Source organism: Frieseomelitta varia, unplaced genomic scaffold (assembly GCF_011392965.1).
Source record: "Frieseomelitta varia isolate USP_RPSP 00005682 unplaced genomic scaffold, Fvar_1.2 scaffold_167, whole genome shotgun sequence".
Classification (NCBI taxonomy): domain Eukaryota; kingdom Metazoa; phylum Arthropoda; class Insecta; order Hymenoptera; family Apidae; genus Frieseomelitta; species Frieseomelitta varia.
In genome coordinates, this window is record NW_025109383.1 from 152,408 (window position 1) to 167,831 (window position 15,424).

Below are 15,424 nucleotides of genomic sequence, written 5' to 3' on the forward strand. Positions count from 1 at the left end.
AGATCAGATTTAACTGGGTTAGATATTGTTTTAGAATAAGTAGGTATGTGTTAATTTATTCGTATAAGCAGATGATTTTTCTTCGATTGATTTCATTATGTAGCTACCTAATGAAATAAATGTTCCTGAAATTATGTCTATGTATCTCCAATAATCCAACACAATAAATCAGAACATCCTTAATTGCTCGGGATGTAATACCAATTTTCTTCATAATGATATTACAACTCAAACACATGTTATTTATGAGTAATTAAATTGGAAACAATTCTGATAACAAATATCACTAATATAATTCGATTTAAATGTGTACAGAATAAAGGACCCATTTGAAATTCAAATCAATATTAATGTAATAACAATTATTATAATAATGTAATAAAGCAGTTAATTAAGATAAAAAATTATTCAGAAGTGACTTATTAAATCTTAATACAAACAACAAATGTGTAAAAATAAAGAAGCCCGAAATAAAAATTCGAAAATTATGAAACGATAGAATTGTAAAATATAATTATAATTTCATAGTTACAAAACTATACATTATAATTATAATTTTATTGTTTTATAATTTTGTAATTACAATTATTCCACCGTTTCTTTATTCTATTTTAAATTTCCATTTTCTTCGTTTCGATTGCAACAAGCTTAACATACATAGTTGGTATTGTTAAATATGTTTATGAAATAACTCGTAACTCGTTTTCTGCGCGACAGCCGGCTCAAAGACGATGGATATTCTGCACAGCGCGTAGATATGATTGACCAGTTTAATCAATTGTCTGTTTTAATTGTCCGCCCCGACAACGAATATCTCTGGTTATCGGCCGCCGGAGATATTTTACTTTTACACCGTGTGTATTCTTTGTTCCCGTTTATCGATGGAAAAGTAATAATACGCGCAAATAATGAATACAAATTGCGAAACGTTAGCCTTTCACGTCGCGTACCCATCAAAAGGTTAGAGAGAGCCTGGCAGAAAATTTCCCAACGAGAATATAACGACAATTTACAATTTCTGTGCGACGCGTTCGCGAAACATGTACATATATACATGCACACGTAGATATACCTATCGGCCACCCCTCCTCGAAACGCATCATCAACGTCTGTGACGTGGGCGCGATTTTATTTCGCAATTTGTTGAGTCACGTTTTACACCGAGCGATACAGCAATCAGTCGACACGTATCGACAGGGTGCAATGCAGCGTGTATTTTTAAATCAAGTTTCTCAGTCACCGTGAACTATTTAAAGGAGATCTAGCGATTGTGATCTCGTACGCGTAATATTGAATATCGAAGTCTCGCTGAGATTGATTAAATTCGTCATTTAACTGTTTGCTTTGGAAACTCGTCGACGAAAAATTGCTGTGTAATTTCATGTTTGTTGCCGACGAGGAAGATGTAATAAATGGACCGCGGATTTTTACGCATTTATGTGAAAATATAAAAAAAATGCACGCGCGACGGATAAAAGCGTATGAAATATCGAAAATGAAATATTTGTTAGAAACTATGAAATTGCATGAAGATCCACGGTCTATTAATAAACCAAAAGCATGGATTATATTGTATTTTAATTACACTGTTATATTTAACTACATTATAACAGTATTATTTTTGGCTATTATATTTACTACATTGAAGAATAATAATCTTGAGCACAGTAAGAACACTCTGTCTTACTAAATGTTACATCGTGAATTTAATTTAATCCTTAAATTTCGAGTCATATATTCAGAATTAATAATACGTAATTAATAAAACGTTGTAAATTTGCAGTGGTATGTTTCAAATGCTAAAAGAAACCTAGTAATTATGATCATATTTAATATATCAAATATTAACGAAAATTGTCGAAATTGATTAAATTGATTATTTAAATATTTGTTAAAAAATTTATATATTATTAATTGCTTTATAGTATTATAATTACAATATTATTACTGTTTTATATTTGTATATTACTGTTTAAATTATCTTTTAATATTGTTACAATTATTATAATAATATTATTATAATTGTTATTTTATGATGTAATTGTATATAATATTATACAATTATTCTACAATATTTCATATGTTTTATAGTATATTATCTTTGTAATTGTAGTAAGTTCAAGTACGATTCCCAACGATTTATTTATTATTAAATTGTAAATATAGATAAGTATTACTGATTTATTATTAAATCACAATAAAGAGATATTCTCGTTCTTTATTTTTATATTAAAAGTTTACACATTTATAGGTCACAGCGTATATCCGCGAGAATGAAATTTGAAATTGGGTTTCTGATTAAATTTGCCTTATCGAGCGCAAAAAAAGGTACTGATCAGAAATACTTTCAGCATTACATTATCGTACGATTTATTTTTTGTTCAATGTATGAGAAGAGATTGCAATATAAAAATAGTTCATTTATCAAGAATAAATTGGATGAAGGGAAAACGATTTATTGAGATTCATTTGCCGGGAATAAATTGAAAAAAAATCATAAAATTTGCTTGAATAAGTATTATTTGAAGAACGTTATTTTGCTCTAATTCTGGCATAAAGCTGAGTAAAGGATATCGACAATAGATTTTTGAAATACTAATGATTAACACATCCCTCTTACGTTTTTTTCAATTCAGTAATTATTTTTTCAACGATATCTAATAAATATCTCTTTTTCAAACAAAATATACATAAAAGACATTTTATTTTATTTTATTTTATTCCCTTTGAAACTTTCTTTTTTAAAATCAGAGCTAGATAGAAATATAAAAATTCAAAAATTCGTAATAGGATTAAAATTGATGTAAAAACAATGTTTCATACTTAAACAACCATAAATTTAACATTTTTACTCTGGTTATATAATGAGCAAAAAATTAAAAGATACGTATTAATTTCATTTTCTTATTAGAATTAGATTTTCGTCTCTCAGCCAATTATTGTTGCCATTATAGTCATCATAGATTCAAAAGCTTTTAAAAAGATGTTAATTATTGTAAAAAAATTTCATTATTTTTATTGACGAATCGAAGTAAAATTTTAAAACATTATTAAAATATAATTTTAAAATATTAAAAAAATTAAGGAAATATGAAATATGATTTATAAGGATTTGTATTTGCTTACATACGTATAATTAACATAATTAACAAAATTTTCATAAATACAACTAAAATTAACCAATCGACAAGTTTAATTTGGAGCTACTCCAATTTGAATCAGGCAATATTTGGAAATGGAATAAAGTGGAAACAGAATTATCATCCACATTTCTCTCGATAATGCAGTAACTTTTACATTAACTGATATTATTGAGAAATTGAAATTTAGGATTAAATTACATAATTTTGGACTCTTTCGTTTAATTTTATTATTACTAATCTCTGTGATAATATAAATACAATCTCTGGATAATATAAATACAAAATACAATCAAATATCTACAAGTGATATTTATCATTTTGTACCTAGTAATTTAAAAATCGTTATCAAATCATACTCATAAATTATAGTTATATATGTTATTATAGTTATGCGGCTCTGTTCTACCGATCTTCCATATTAAACAATATAAGATCTACTATTTTTTTTTTTTTATTAAAAAAACACAAAATATTAAAAGCCAAAATTAAGGAAAGCTGTTAAACTAGAAATTTATCAAATTTGGAGTATAGCAATTATTAATGTGGCACTTTTACATTTACAAATTCTCACGAATTTATCACATGTGCCTCAATATATTTGAGACAAATAAAAATCTGCGTGCAAAAATCCAATGCTGAAATTCGTCGATATTAACGACGAAATAGAAGTTCAGAATGAGTACTTACGCGACATTTCATATAAATATCTATTATAATCTCAGCTTTATCCAGCTTAATTTCATTCTGTAGTGAATTTCACTGTCATTCATAGTACTTAAACACACAATAAGATCGTAGAGTATATATCTATATACGTAGCTGCATGCATATATGAATATATGTTCCAGCAACAGTTTCAAAGCGATTATCTGTGCAAGACAAGTTCCATTACTAAAATGTTTACGATGTACACAAAGACGATATATAATTTTATACTTTCAAAGTTGCAAAATTTTGAACTTCATTTAATTTGTAATCAAAAGTAAACATATATTTATAGATGTGTAAGGTTTATTCATTTCATATCATCTCTCTTTGATGAAAATATTATAAATTATTATAACAGACCACACAATTTCGTTTTCTTCTTTCTTTCATTAACGTATAAACTTTAATTTGTTTGACTTTTAAACCCATGCAAATCTAATTGATAAATAATTAAACAATTTTTATGTATTTTTATGGTTTTATAAACATAATTGAAGAGAAGTTAACAAGTATAAATAGAAATTTATTTTATGTTAACTAAATATTAAAGTGAACACTCTATTTTTGAATATTTTACGTATTTTTGCATTTTTGGTATCCCATATAATATCCACAGTCTAGAAATTGTTCAGCAACTTTAACTAATAATTAATAGTAGTTACTCGTTACCTCAATTCAGACTTTTCAATATTCATGATCTAGGAACACCGCAATGTTGATTAATAATCAAGTATTGAAATAAATCAGCAGGAAATAACAGTGCATAACCAAGTTATTAAGTTATTGAGCTAACATTTCTAAGTGACTGAAATCATTTAATTTCATATGCAATATGATAATAATAAATATATATTAAAAACATTTTGATAATTTTGGATACATGTTTATTAACACGCAGTTCCGTCAACACAAACTGAAAAAGGATAAATGTTTCACAATAAGTGATAATAATTCATATCATAAAATATCGGGAGATATTTAGAAAATATTTAATAAATATAGAATCTATTAAATTTTCAATAATATTAAATTTCAACTAACATTCTTTTTCAATTTTCTTGATTAATTGAAGCTTCATCTTCTTGCAATCAATAATTTTTCAAGCCAAGTAATACCAACATTCTACATTCTTAGTTTTTATATATTTCTTTTATATTTCTTCTTTCTTTGGAGCAGTAAATGTTCATTTTATTTTATTATGGCAGTGTATGTATGTTATTTGCAATTTATGGCCAGGAAACATTAATATTACTGGCTTATGTATTATAAATCACATAGTTAAACTCAAGACCGTAAACGACTGAAATATCTACATTTTACAGAATTTGAGAGAAGACTGATCTTGTCTTGTAAAAAGAAAAAAATCTTCAGAAATACTTGGGACAAGAGAAAGTTGCATTAAAGCAAAAATTAACGCGATGAACACAATTAATACAGTAACTCAACAAGGTCGTATATCAATTCCGTGTTCCTTCCTCTTTCCGTTACTTTCGTGATTTTTCCACAACCTCGCTCTAACCTGAAATAACGTTAAAGTTACATCAAAACTCGTAATTCAACGAGGGATCGCTATCGTATCCGGTAGCGCGTCGAGGCAAAAGAAGAAAGTAGAAAGAAGAAAGAAAAAAAGAAAGGGAAACGAGAATTTCGCGGGAACGAACTGGAAAGAAGGAAGAAAAACTTGGCCGTTTAATCGACAGGTTTCCAAGCGGATCCGTGTTGCGAGAGCGGCGCGGCGGTAGGAAAATGGCGCGGATATGGGGGGTGGAAATAGGAGGATGAGGAGAAAGACGCCGTGTCGCGAAAGAAAACTGTTTCCTCGACAACGGGGGAGTTGGACTTTATTTCATTTGGTAAATTCGATGAGAAAGACTGTAACGAAGAGGGCGAGTATCCGGCGGAAAGTAGGTTAGCCGGCTGCGTCGTAGGAGAGACTTCGAAATTGCAAATATCTGTCGGGCTTCGGGAGCAAATTTTTCAATGGGATTCCTTTTCTTTTCACCCCCCATACAAATTGGATCTGGTGTCTACTAGCGATCCGATATCATCCTTTTCCTCACAATTGGATTAACATCAACGGCAATGGTTTCGGGTGACGTGTCCCCCATTATTAGACCGCGGATTTTTATGTATCTTAACAATTTTGCGCTGTTGACAATGAAACTACGCAAAATGATACGAACGACCAATTTATAATTTTTCACTGGAAATTTTGTAAATGTAAAAGTAGCGTATTTTATTTAGACTGTGCGCTCTATTGTATTTCAAAGTTTTTCTATATTTCTACGTTAATGTCTTCAATGGGAATTTTATAAAATAAAAATCCCTCTCTGTCACTAAATCATAACAAGTACTCTATTTTGTTCTATTTTATATTATATTATTATATCTACTTTATTTATATTTCTATCTTACATTATATCTATCCCTCTCTGTCACTAAATCATAACAAGTACTCTATTTTGTTCTATTTTATATTATATTATTATATCTGCTTTATTTATATTTCTATCTTACATTATATCTATTATATCTATTCTATTTATGTTCTATTATATTGTTTTCTATTCGTAGAGTTTTATATTAGAGCTTTCAACGAAAAAATTTTGTCCTTCCTTTTCGACTCATTTTTACGTGCAGAACATACTGAATATTTTTACATACTGTGTGTCGTTCATTTTGCTATACTAAAAACTTTCTTATGTAAACATCTATTTTTCGAATATCATTATATTCGAATTATATTATATTATTAGACCAAAATGTCTGCTAATAACTAGATCATTTATTATTAAATGTTACTAGACTTATATTTTAGTAATATAATATTTAACTATTAAAATATTCGAAAAATAGGAGTTTTCATATATTTTATCGTATTCTTAAATTTTTCCTAAACATATATATACACAAAAATCTGCAATTTATTTATTATTGTTAGATTACCAGCAGATGAAATGGCCGAGTCTTTCTTGAAAATACTATTAAAACACGGACGCAGTGGTAACAAAATTTCAACTCAAAATAAAGTCACAATTGTTGAATTGTGAAGAACCATGAATTAATTCGTGCACCTAATATTTTATTAAAATATAAACTTGCATAAAAATTCGTAATATAATTTATTAGTGTTCGTGGAATATCGTTCGAAACAACATAATATATTGCATTATCTGACAAAAATAGGTGAAAAAAATCAGAAACAATTTTCTCGAAAGTAGAAAGGGCTTTGATATCGAATACCATCTTATATTTTTCAAAAATGAATAGGAAACATACATAGCTTGTCCTATTTCGAGCTGAATCATCGAGGACAGTTTGTTGAAAGAGATAGAAAATTATGATTAATAGTTGTACTGTTGATTTTTAATTTTTATCAATGATTCAAATTTCCATCAGAGAAGTAATACGACAGAATGCAGAAGCAATGTTTCGCTTGCAATTTTTTTTTTTAAATCAATTATACATTATGAAATTCTGCAGCTACATAATATATAAAGAAATTCCAAAGATTCACTCAATATTTCACTACAATTCTACAATTTTATAAAATTCAAAAAATTTTTTAATTTGTACTGTCCTTTTTTTTTAATTTGTCTTTATGAACCAGTGCGTCAGATGAACAAATCACATCAGATCCAACTTCTGTTATTATTCAAATCAATGATAATAACATAATGAAGAAATTAACCACCCTCGCATAAACGAGATTCCATTCATATTGAAACAAACTGTTGTAATATTAAAATAAACTTGCTTCTCTTGGCACATTAATACTCAATAATATTCCAAAATATATACACAGATACATTCCTACTAAACCAATAATAAAACTGTATTTCTAACGGAAATAAAATATCACACCACGACTCTTTAATTAAGAAAATCTAAAAGATTCAAATCTAAAAATCCAAAAGATTCTAAAAAATCTAAAGGGATTCTAAACATCTGAATGATTCATAAACGAGAATATCTAAAGGCTGCTAGAAAAGTGAACAGGGTTAAACCCTAAAACATTCCTTTCTGAAGCTCTCAGTCTCTTTGTGAAAGTTACTTGGGGTTTGTAAAGGCGACTGGAACGCTTCTTTTGACACGCAACGATCATCACTCTGAGGCAGCAGTCTATCATAAAAATTACTGTGTGTTGTTCCTTGAAAGCGGCTCCAAGCTACCGTGTTACAGCAGCCAGCCATGCGAGACAGTCTCTTACAAAGCATTGTGTCGGCACATCGTGTTCATCACACGGAGGAGACACGTATCAGCGTTTCCTCCGTTCTAGAGAGCACGAATTCCGAAACTCGCATCGCGCGCTGGAAACAAAGGAAAGAACGCGAAACCTGCGGCCACGGAAACGGGAACAACGTCGACGAATGGCGCGCAGTGTATCCGCGACAGAAACTATGTGCATTGAAATTACAAATGCGTTTCGCGTGTCGGCGAACGCCGAATGAATTATACCGGTCCGTCGCGTAATTCCCAGGGAATTATTTTGCCTTTTGAATGAAATTAAAATAGAAAGAAAGAAACGAAATGAAGAGGAGCACGAGCAAACGGAAGTGAGACGAAAGGAAACAAATGGAAGAGATCGGAATAGAATGACCGGTGTTAGTTTTCGTCGTCTTCATTTATAATTGTCCGTCGTGTAATTTTTAGGAAATTATTTTGGCTTTGTATGAAATTGAAATAGAAAGCAGAAGAAAAAAATGAGTGAAGAGAAGAACGAGCAAGTGAAAAAGAAGAGTTAAGAAGGGAAACATAAGAAGGAAATTTCCGTAAGGAAAATCGCGTGATTTGTAACAAATTTATTTTGACTGTAAGTGAAATTAAAAAAAAGAAAGAGAAGCGAAACGAAGTGAAAAGCAAAGAAGAAGATAATTGTTTACCTTTTCTATAATTTATAAACGTTACTTTTAAATACAATTTATATTAATATAATATAAATAATAATGTCAAATGTAATTTATGCTACTATAATGTAATAAACATTAATTGTTGATATTAATTACATACTACAATTATATTGTAAATTGTAATTGTAACCATTTGCAATTATATTAACACATCTATTGATATAAAATATTATTTATATGAATGATAAAAGTGAAATATAATCTGTATTTATTTTACATGTAATTTTACAATTTTAGAAAATTATCTCAAAAGACTAAGTTTCGTCGCAAAACGAACTTTGTCAACTGCATTATACGATGTGTAAGAATGTGCTAACGTTTCCAACAAAGTACAATATTCAGCGAACTACTTTAAAATGAAACATAAGAATTTAAAAATTACACACAGGAATTGTATTCATTGAATTAAGAGAATCATCTTGGTCAAGCAAAATTTACTAATAAATTAGTTTCTAATTAAACACAGATAACAATAGAACATATTTTCCTTTCTAAAATATCTAAAATTGCAAGATAATACATTATATTATAATAATATAATTATATATCATAATGTATTATATATTATATAATTATATATATATATATATTTTTTACGATTTTATATATTTTAGAAACAAATAAAATAATATAACGTATTACCTTGCAATTTTAGGTATTTTCTTATATTAGAATTATTTTCTTATATTAGAATCTTATATTAGAATTATAATATATAATGTATATAATTATAATATATGATTATAATTATATAATTATATAATTATTATAATCTTATATTATAATTATAATATATCTTATATCATAAATATAATATATAATATATAAGATTATATATTATAATATAATATATAATCTTATATTATAATTATAATATATCTTATATCATAAAAATAATATATAATATATAAGATTATATATTATAATATAATATATAATCTTATATTATAATTATAATATATAATTATTATATATTTAATAATTATTATAACATATAATTATTATATTATTATATTATAATTATAACATATAATATATATTATATTGTTTCCAAAATATGTAAAATCGTAAAATATTGTCCCTTTCTTGTAAGAAATAAAAAAAGGTCACAGTAATTTTCGCTTATAGTATCGTCGTACCCAAGACAAGACAAGACAGAAAGAAAAAATATCTTGACAAAACAAAGAGAAACGGAGAGAGGAAATCCATCATTTCGCGATTGTCCTCGGGTTCTCAGTTTCCTGCTCGACGCCGCGTTTCTTTTTCTTTTTTTTTCTTTTCTTTTTTTTTTTTGTCTTCCTCATCCGTTTAAACGCGACCCGACGGTAATTAAGCAAAAAACGAGCACGTTATTTATACAGGTTTATTTTTTCTGTTCGCGCGCGTTAACCGCGCAACGCGCCGTACCGTTCTCGTTTCTCGTCGCATTCGTTTCAACGAGGCTCGTCGAAATGCACCTACAATGAAGATAACAAATCGACGAGGGAAAGGTGTGTTAATGACGACAGCTCGTAAAACAGATCTGTCCTCGAATCAAATGAATTTTTGATCTTTTCGCTGGTGTTTGTTCGGCAGATCGATCGCAAAGAACAATCACTGGTGACAGTTTCTTTTCTACAAATATTTTTTCTTTGTTTTTTGGAAATTACTGAAATAAGATGAATATCGTCGATAAAATAATTTTAAACAACTAAAGTAAGTAACTAAATAATTGTACATTATACGATAATGGCGAATATTATCAGTTGGAGATTTAACACTTTATATCCCGAGGATATTTAAAATACAATTGTACATACGTACAACTTTGTCCTCTGCCACTTTTTTCCTCGTTTACGATTTTGCGAGAAAAACACTGAATAAGAATAACACCAACACTCTGTATAGCACGATACACATAAATCGTACGATATTTTGCAAACTAAAACCGAGCGATAGTTAGTTGTACATATAGGATAGATAGTTATACATACGAGAAAATTGCTCAAAGTCTAACCTGATTTTGATTTGATTTTGAATTTTGACAATATAGCCTGAATAATTACCAGTCTCATAAATTATTAATCAACAACTTTCAACAAATGTCACACTTATGGTACCAAGGCAATTAATGATTATATATATATATATATATATATATATATATATATATATATATATATATATATATATAATTCAAAATAACGATTTAGTGCGTTTTTAATTTTTATAACTAATTTCTACTCTCAGGAGTGCATAATCGAAGCAAGAGCAAGTTAAAAAGAGTATTAAGAATGGGGCAATCTAATTTTAGGGTAAGAAGGTAGCAAAGTCGAGAGACAAGGCTCTGAGTTACAAGTAAGTCGGCTGTAATTGGGATTGCAATGACTTATTCAGCAGAAAATTAAGACGAGTTTTTTTTTGCAACTACTTAATAATCACAAGACAAAACTTATTATTAATATAATTATATAATTATTAATATTATATATTATTAATGTAATAAATATTAATATAATAAAATAATATCAGAAATGTTATAAATAACAAAATAATTTTATTATAAATAATAAGACAATTTTATTAAAATAATAAAATGACATTATAAATATTATAAACAACGAAATAATAATATTCTCATAACATGAATGGTACATTAAGAGTAAAATAATGATAATAATAGTAGAATAACGTGAGAATAATAAAATAATGAAATAACAGTGTAACACGAGAAATATAGGGATATTGAAACAGGAAATAGAAGGGAATAAGAACACAGGAAGGGGAGGAAGTGTCACAGTTCTCCAAACGCATAATTAATCGTCTCGTTGCGCGAAAGAAATAACAATGTGAAACTCACCGTCCCGTATCACGCCGCTTCCCAGCTGCCTCCATTTGCTGAAAGTGCCTTCGTCCGGCGTAACCGATCCGGTTGTTCCGGAATCTGATTGCGTTGTCACTATCTACGACAGAAACAATAATTTCCCCCCTGAGTGCAATGTTTTTTTGAAGACGAAGATTTTCTTCGCCGCCACAGAAAAAAAGAAGAAAAAAAATTAGACGCACCCGCGGCGTTATTGCAGCTGGAGTGGAAAATTGAATCGAGAAAGATCGTTGATTTCACGTTTCGAAACTCACGATGCTTCCTCTTTTCCTCGCGTGTCGCGATATCCTCGTTATAAACGTCTCTTTCTCGATGGAACTTACGACTCCGGGGGTCTGTACGTGACACGATTTTTGAAATCCTACAATTTTAAGACGATGATATACAGGTACATTTTGAGTGTGAATACAGTGTAATTTTAGACACCCGTTCGCGCAGAATATGATAACTGACCCAGATTCTCAAAGAGACGTTTAATGAAACAGAATACATTTTTTCGTGTGATACAGTTTTTTAGACAAACTATAACAGTTTTATATGATAGTGTATGGTTATAATTTATAAGTTGCACTAGTTTTGCAATTACGTTTAATGAAACAGAATTTTTTTCGTGTGATACAGTTTTTTTAGACAAACTATAACAGTTTATATGATAGTATATGGTTATAATTTATAAGTTGCACTAGTTTTGCAATTACGTTTAATGAAACAGAATTTTTTTCGTGTGATACAGTTTTTTTAGACAAACTATAACAGTTTATATGATAGTGTATGGTTATAATTTATAAGTTGCACTAGTTTTGCAATTACGTTTAATGAAACAGAATTTTTTTCGTGTGATACAGTTTTTTTAGACAAACTATAACAGTTTATATGATAGTGTATGGTTATAATTTATAAGTTGCACTAGATTTGCAATTACGTTTAATGAAACAGAATTTTTTTCGTGTGATACAGTTTTTTAGACAAACTATAACAGTTTATATGATAGTATATGGTTATAATTTATAAGTTGCACTAGTTTTACAATTACGTTTAATGAAACAGAATTTTTTTCGTGTGATACAGTTTTTTAGACAAACTATGACAGTTTTATATGATAGTGTATGGTTATAATTTATAAATTGCAGTAGTTTTGCAAAAGTCACAAAATTACGAATTATACGTTTCTTGGTTCCAGAACGCTCATCAATGAATTTGACACTTGTAATAAATGGATAGAAAAAATATTCATAAAGAACAATTTTGTTTGTTTACAATTTAATCGATTCGGTCTAATTCTAATTCAATTCAGGTATATAAAATTTCGTATCATTTAATGACGAACTTTACTTTAATATTTTTAATTCCAAAATTTTACTTAAAGAAAATAAAAGTGCGTGGCAATACATTTTGTAATTATTGTAAATGAGGAACTCCAAAAAAGAATTATCTAAAATTTGAATTTGATTTATAAAATGCGCATGAATCTAAATATATATCAACAAATTAATATTATTGATAATGTCAAATAATAAGAACAGAGGGAAAAATATTTAACTGTAAGGACTCTTGCAATGATTTTTTACTTTAATACTGTAAATATTTCAGCTTTTTTCCGAAAGAAGAGAAACTAAAAAGCTTTTTCCTCTTAAGAAAAACATACGAGTGATATAAGTTGAAAACCGTGTCGGCTAATTTTTGGAACGTTGCCTACACAATTGTAAACATTGATCGTTATAGTTAATTATTGACGCACAGCCAGGATGAATTGTTTCGTATTCTCTCAATTGAAAAAAAAAATTCGACAAAAAATGTGTTTCGTGCGAACGTTGTTAGTTTGGAATAGAAACATCGGAAAAGCGGAAATTCCAATATACTTGAAAAAGTATAGTTAAGTATAGTATAGATAAAGTCTATACTTGAAAAATCAGAATAAAATTGTGCACGTTTCCTACTGAGGTTTTCCTTCACATTATCAAAAAAATGTCCTGTGTATGAATAAATTGCTGTAATGAGTTTGTCATATTTTTTCACTTTGTACAAATGAAAATAAAGTTTCAATTAATTAAAAAAAATTCAGCTTTTTAGTTTTACAAATAATTACAAAAAAAAAGAAAAAATATTTCAAATTATATATATATTTCATAAAAAGTAATATTAGAATTTAAATTTTTATGCAATTAACTACATCATTTTCGAAATATATGATGTCCAAAAATTAAAACATATTCATACCTCCTCGAACGCAATAAATTTCATTTCACATTTAACATTTTTTTATAAAATCACTAAGAAACGAGTTATTTCACGTGGACTGACTCATGTTGTATAAAATTTGCACATATGTCGTGGACTGACTCATGTTGTATAAAATTTGCACATATGTCGTTGCACATTTTTACCAATGAATTTCCACCTGCACCAAAATAAAACTTAATGTAGTATTAATTTAAATTATCAAAGAACTTTTTCACTAATTTACGTTTGAAAACTTTCCTATTGATTTTTATCAATCTGCTGATTCAATTCATTTAATTATAAAATATATTCACGTTAATTCAAAAATTCCAATTCATCCATAAATCAATCTCTAATGAAAATCTGTAAGATCAGTGTGATGTCAACCAACGTAGAATCACCGGACGATTCTGTCTCGCTGGTTAACTTATTAACGAAACTTAGCCTCGGCTGGATATGTTTTTTCATCGATGAGAAATATCGCACAGACGTGTAAATAAAATACACGACCATCCGTTAGATGACTTCCTTTCCAGCACGGATATACCCCGAAGCGACGAGCATACAGCCAACTGAAAAGTCAAACACTCCGACGATCTATATTTACAGTAACTTTTTCTCTGCCATTATCACAAATAAATAGAAGATGCTTATAAGGCACAGTCCGGCCAAATAACGTCAAATAACGAAAGAGCGAAAGGTGATCGATATTTTTGTCAACCTTATCTCGTACCGGCATTCATATTCTTTTATTAACCCTCATTTGTCCCTTCTGTCGATTCGACGCGTTCTCCTTACGAAAATTGATACGATTCTGCTACATATATATTTATACGTCATATGAAATTTCGTGACATTTATTTTTGTCTAACGTATTGAATTCTATGTATTTTTAACATTTATTAGATAACAACGTACGTCGCTAGAGTACGTTGTAAATAATATTTGTTATAGAAAAGATTTTGTGTGCCAATATCATTTGATAAGTTACATATGGACTTATCGTGCCGATAGTAACCAAAAGGGAATCACCATACTATGATACTACCCTTGGCAAAAATATAAATGTTTAATATAAATAAATATAAATATTATATATTATATAAATAAATATAACATTATGTAATAATAAATATAAATATATTGACATATAATAATAAATATAATATATAATATTATATATCATATAAATAAATATAATACATTATGTAATAATAAATATATTGATATATAATAATAAATATAATATATAATATTATATATCATATAAATAAATATAATACATTATGTAATAATAAATATAAATATATTAATATATAGTAATAAGTATAATATATAATATTATATATCATATAAATAAGTATAAAAATTTAAAAACATCGTGACCTCTGAGGAATAAACAAAATAGGTACAAATACTATCATGTTTTGTTTCAAGTACACGAATAGACGAAATCAGCGATTTCAATTTAATTCATGGAAATAAATGTTTTCGAATACTTTCGAATGCTTGGAATTTGATTTCGAAGACTTCTTGGGGTAGTATAATAATCTACCAAGAGAATAGTTGTCTCGAACTGT

The 15,424-nt window shown here is 28.1% G+C and overlaps 1 protein-coding gene across 4 annotated transcripts in view; it reads right to left on the bottom strand.

The window, feature by feature from the left end:
* Nucleotides 1-15,424, bottom strand: part of LOC122538556 (regulating synaptic membrane exocytosis protein 1) — a 289,590-nt gene that overhangs the window by 146,147 nt on the left and 128,019 nt on the right. For all 4 annotated transcript variants that reach the window (XR_006308875.1, XM_043672749.1, XM_043672748.1 and 1 more), the window contains exon 3: nt 11,601-11,703. Coding sequence is in view for 3 of the 4 variants with exons in the window: in XM_043672749.1 (XP_043528684.1) it covers nt 11,601-11,703 (103 nt within the window). In the remaining variant the exon portion in view is untranslated. The remainder of the gene's footprint in view (nt 1-11,600; nt 11,704-15,424) is intronic.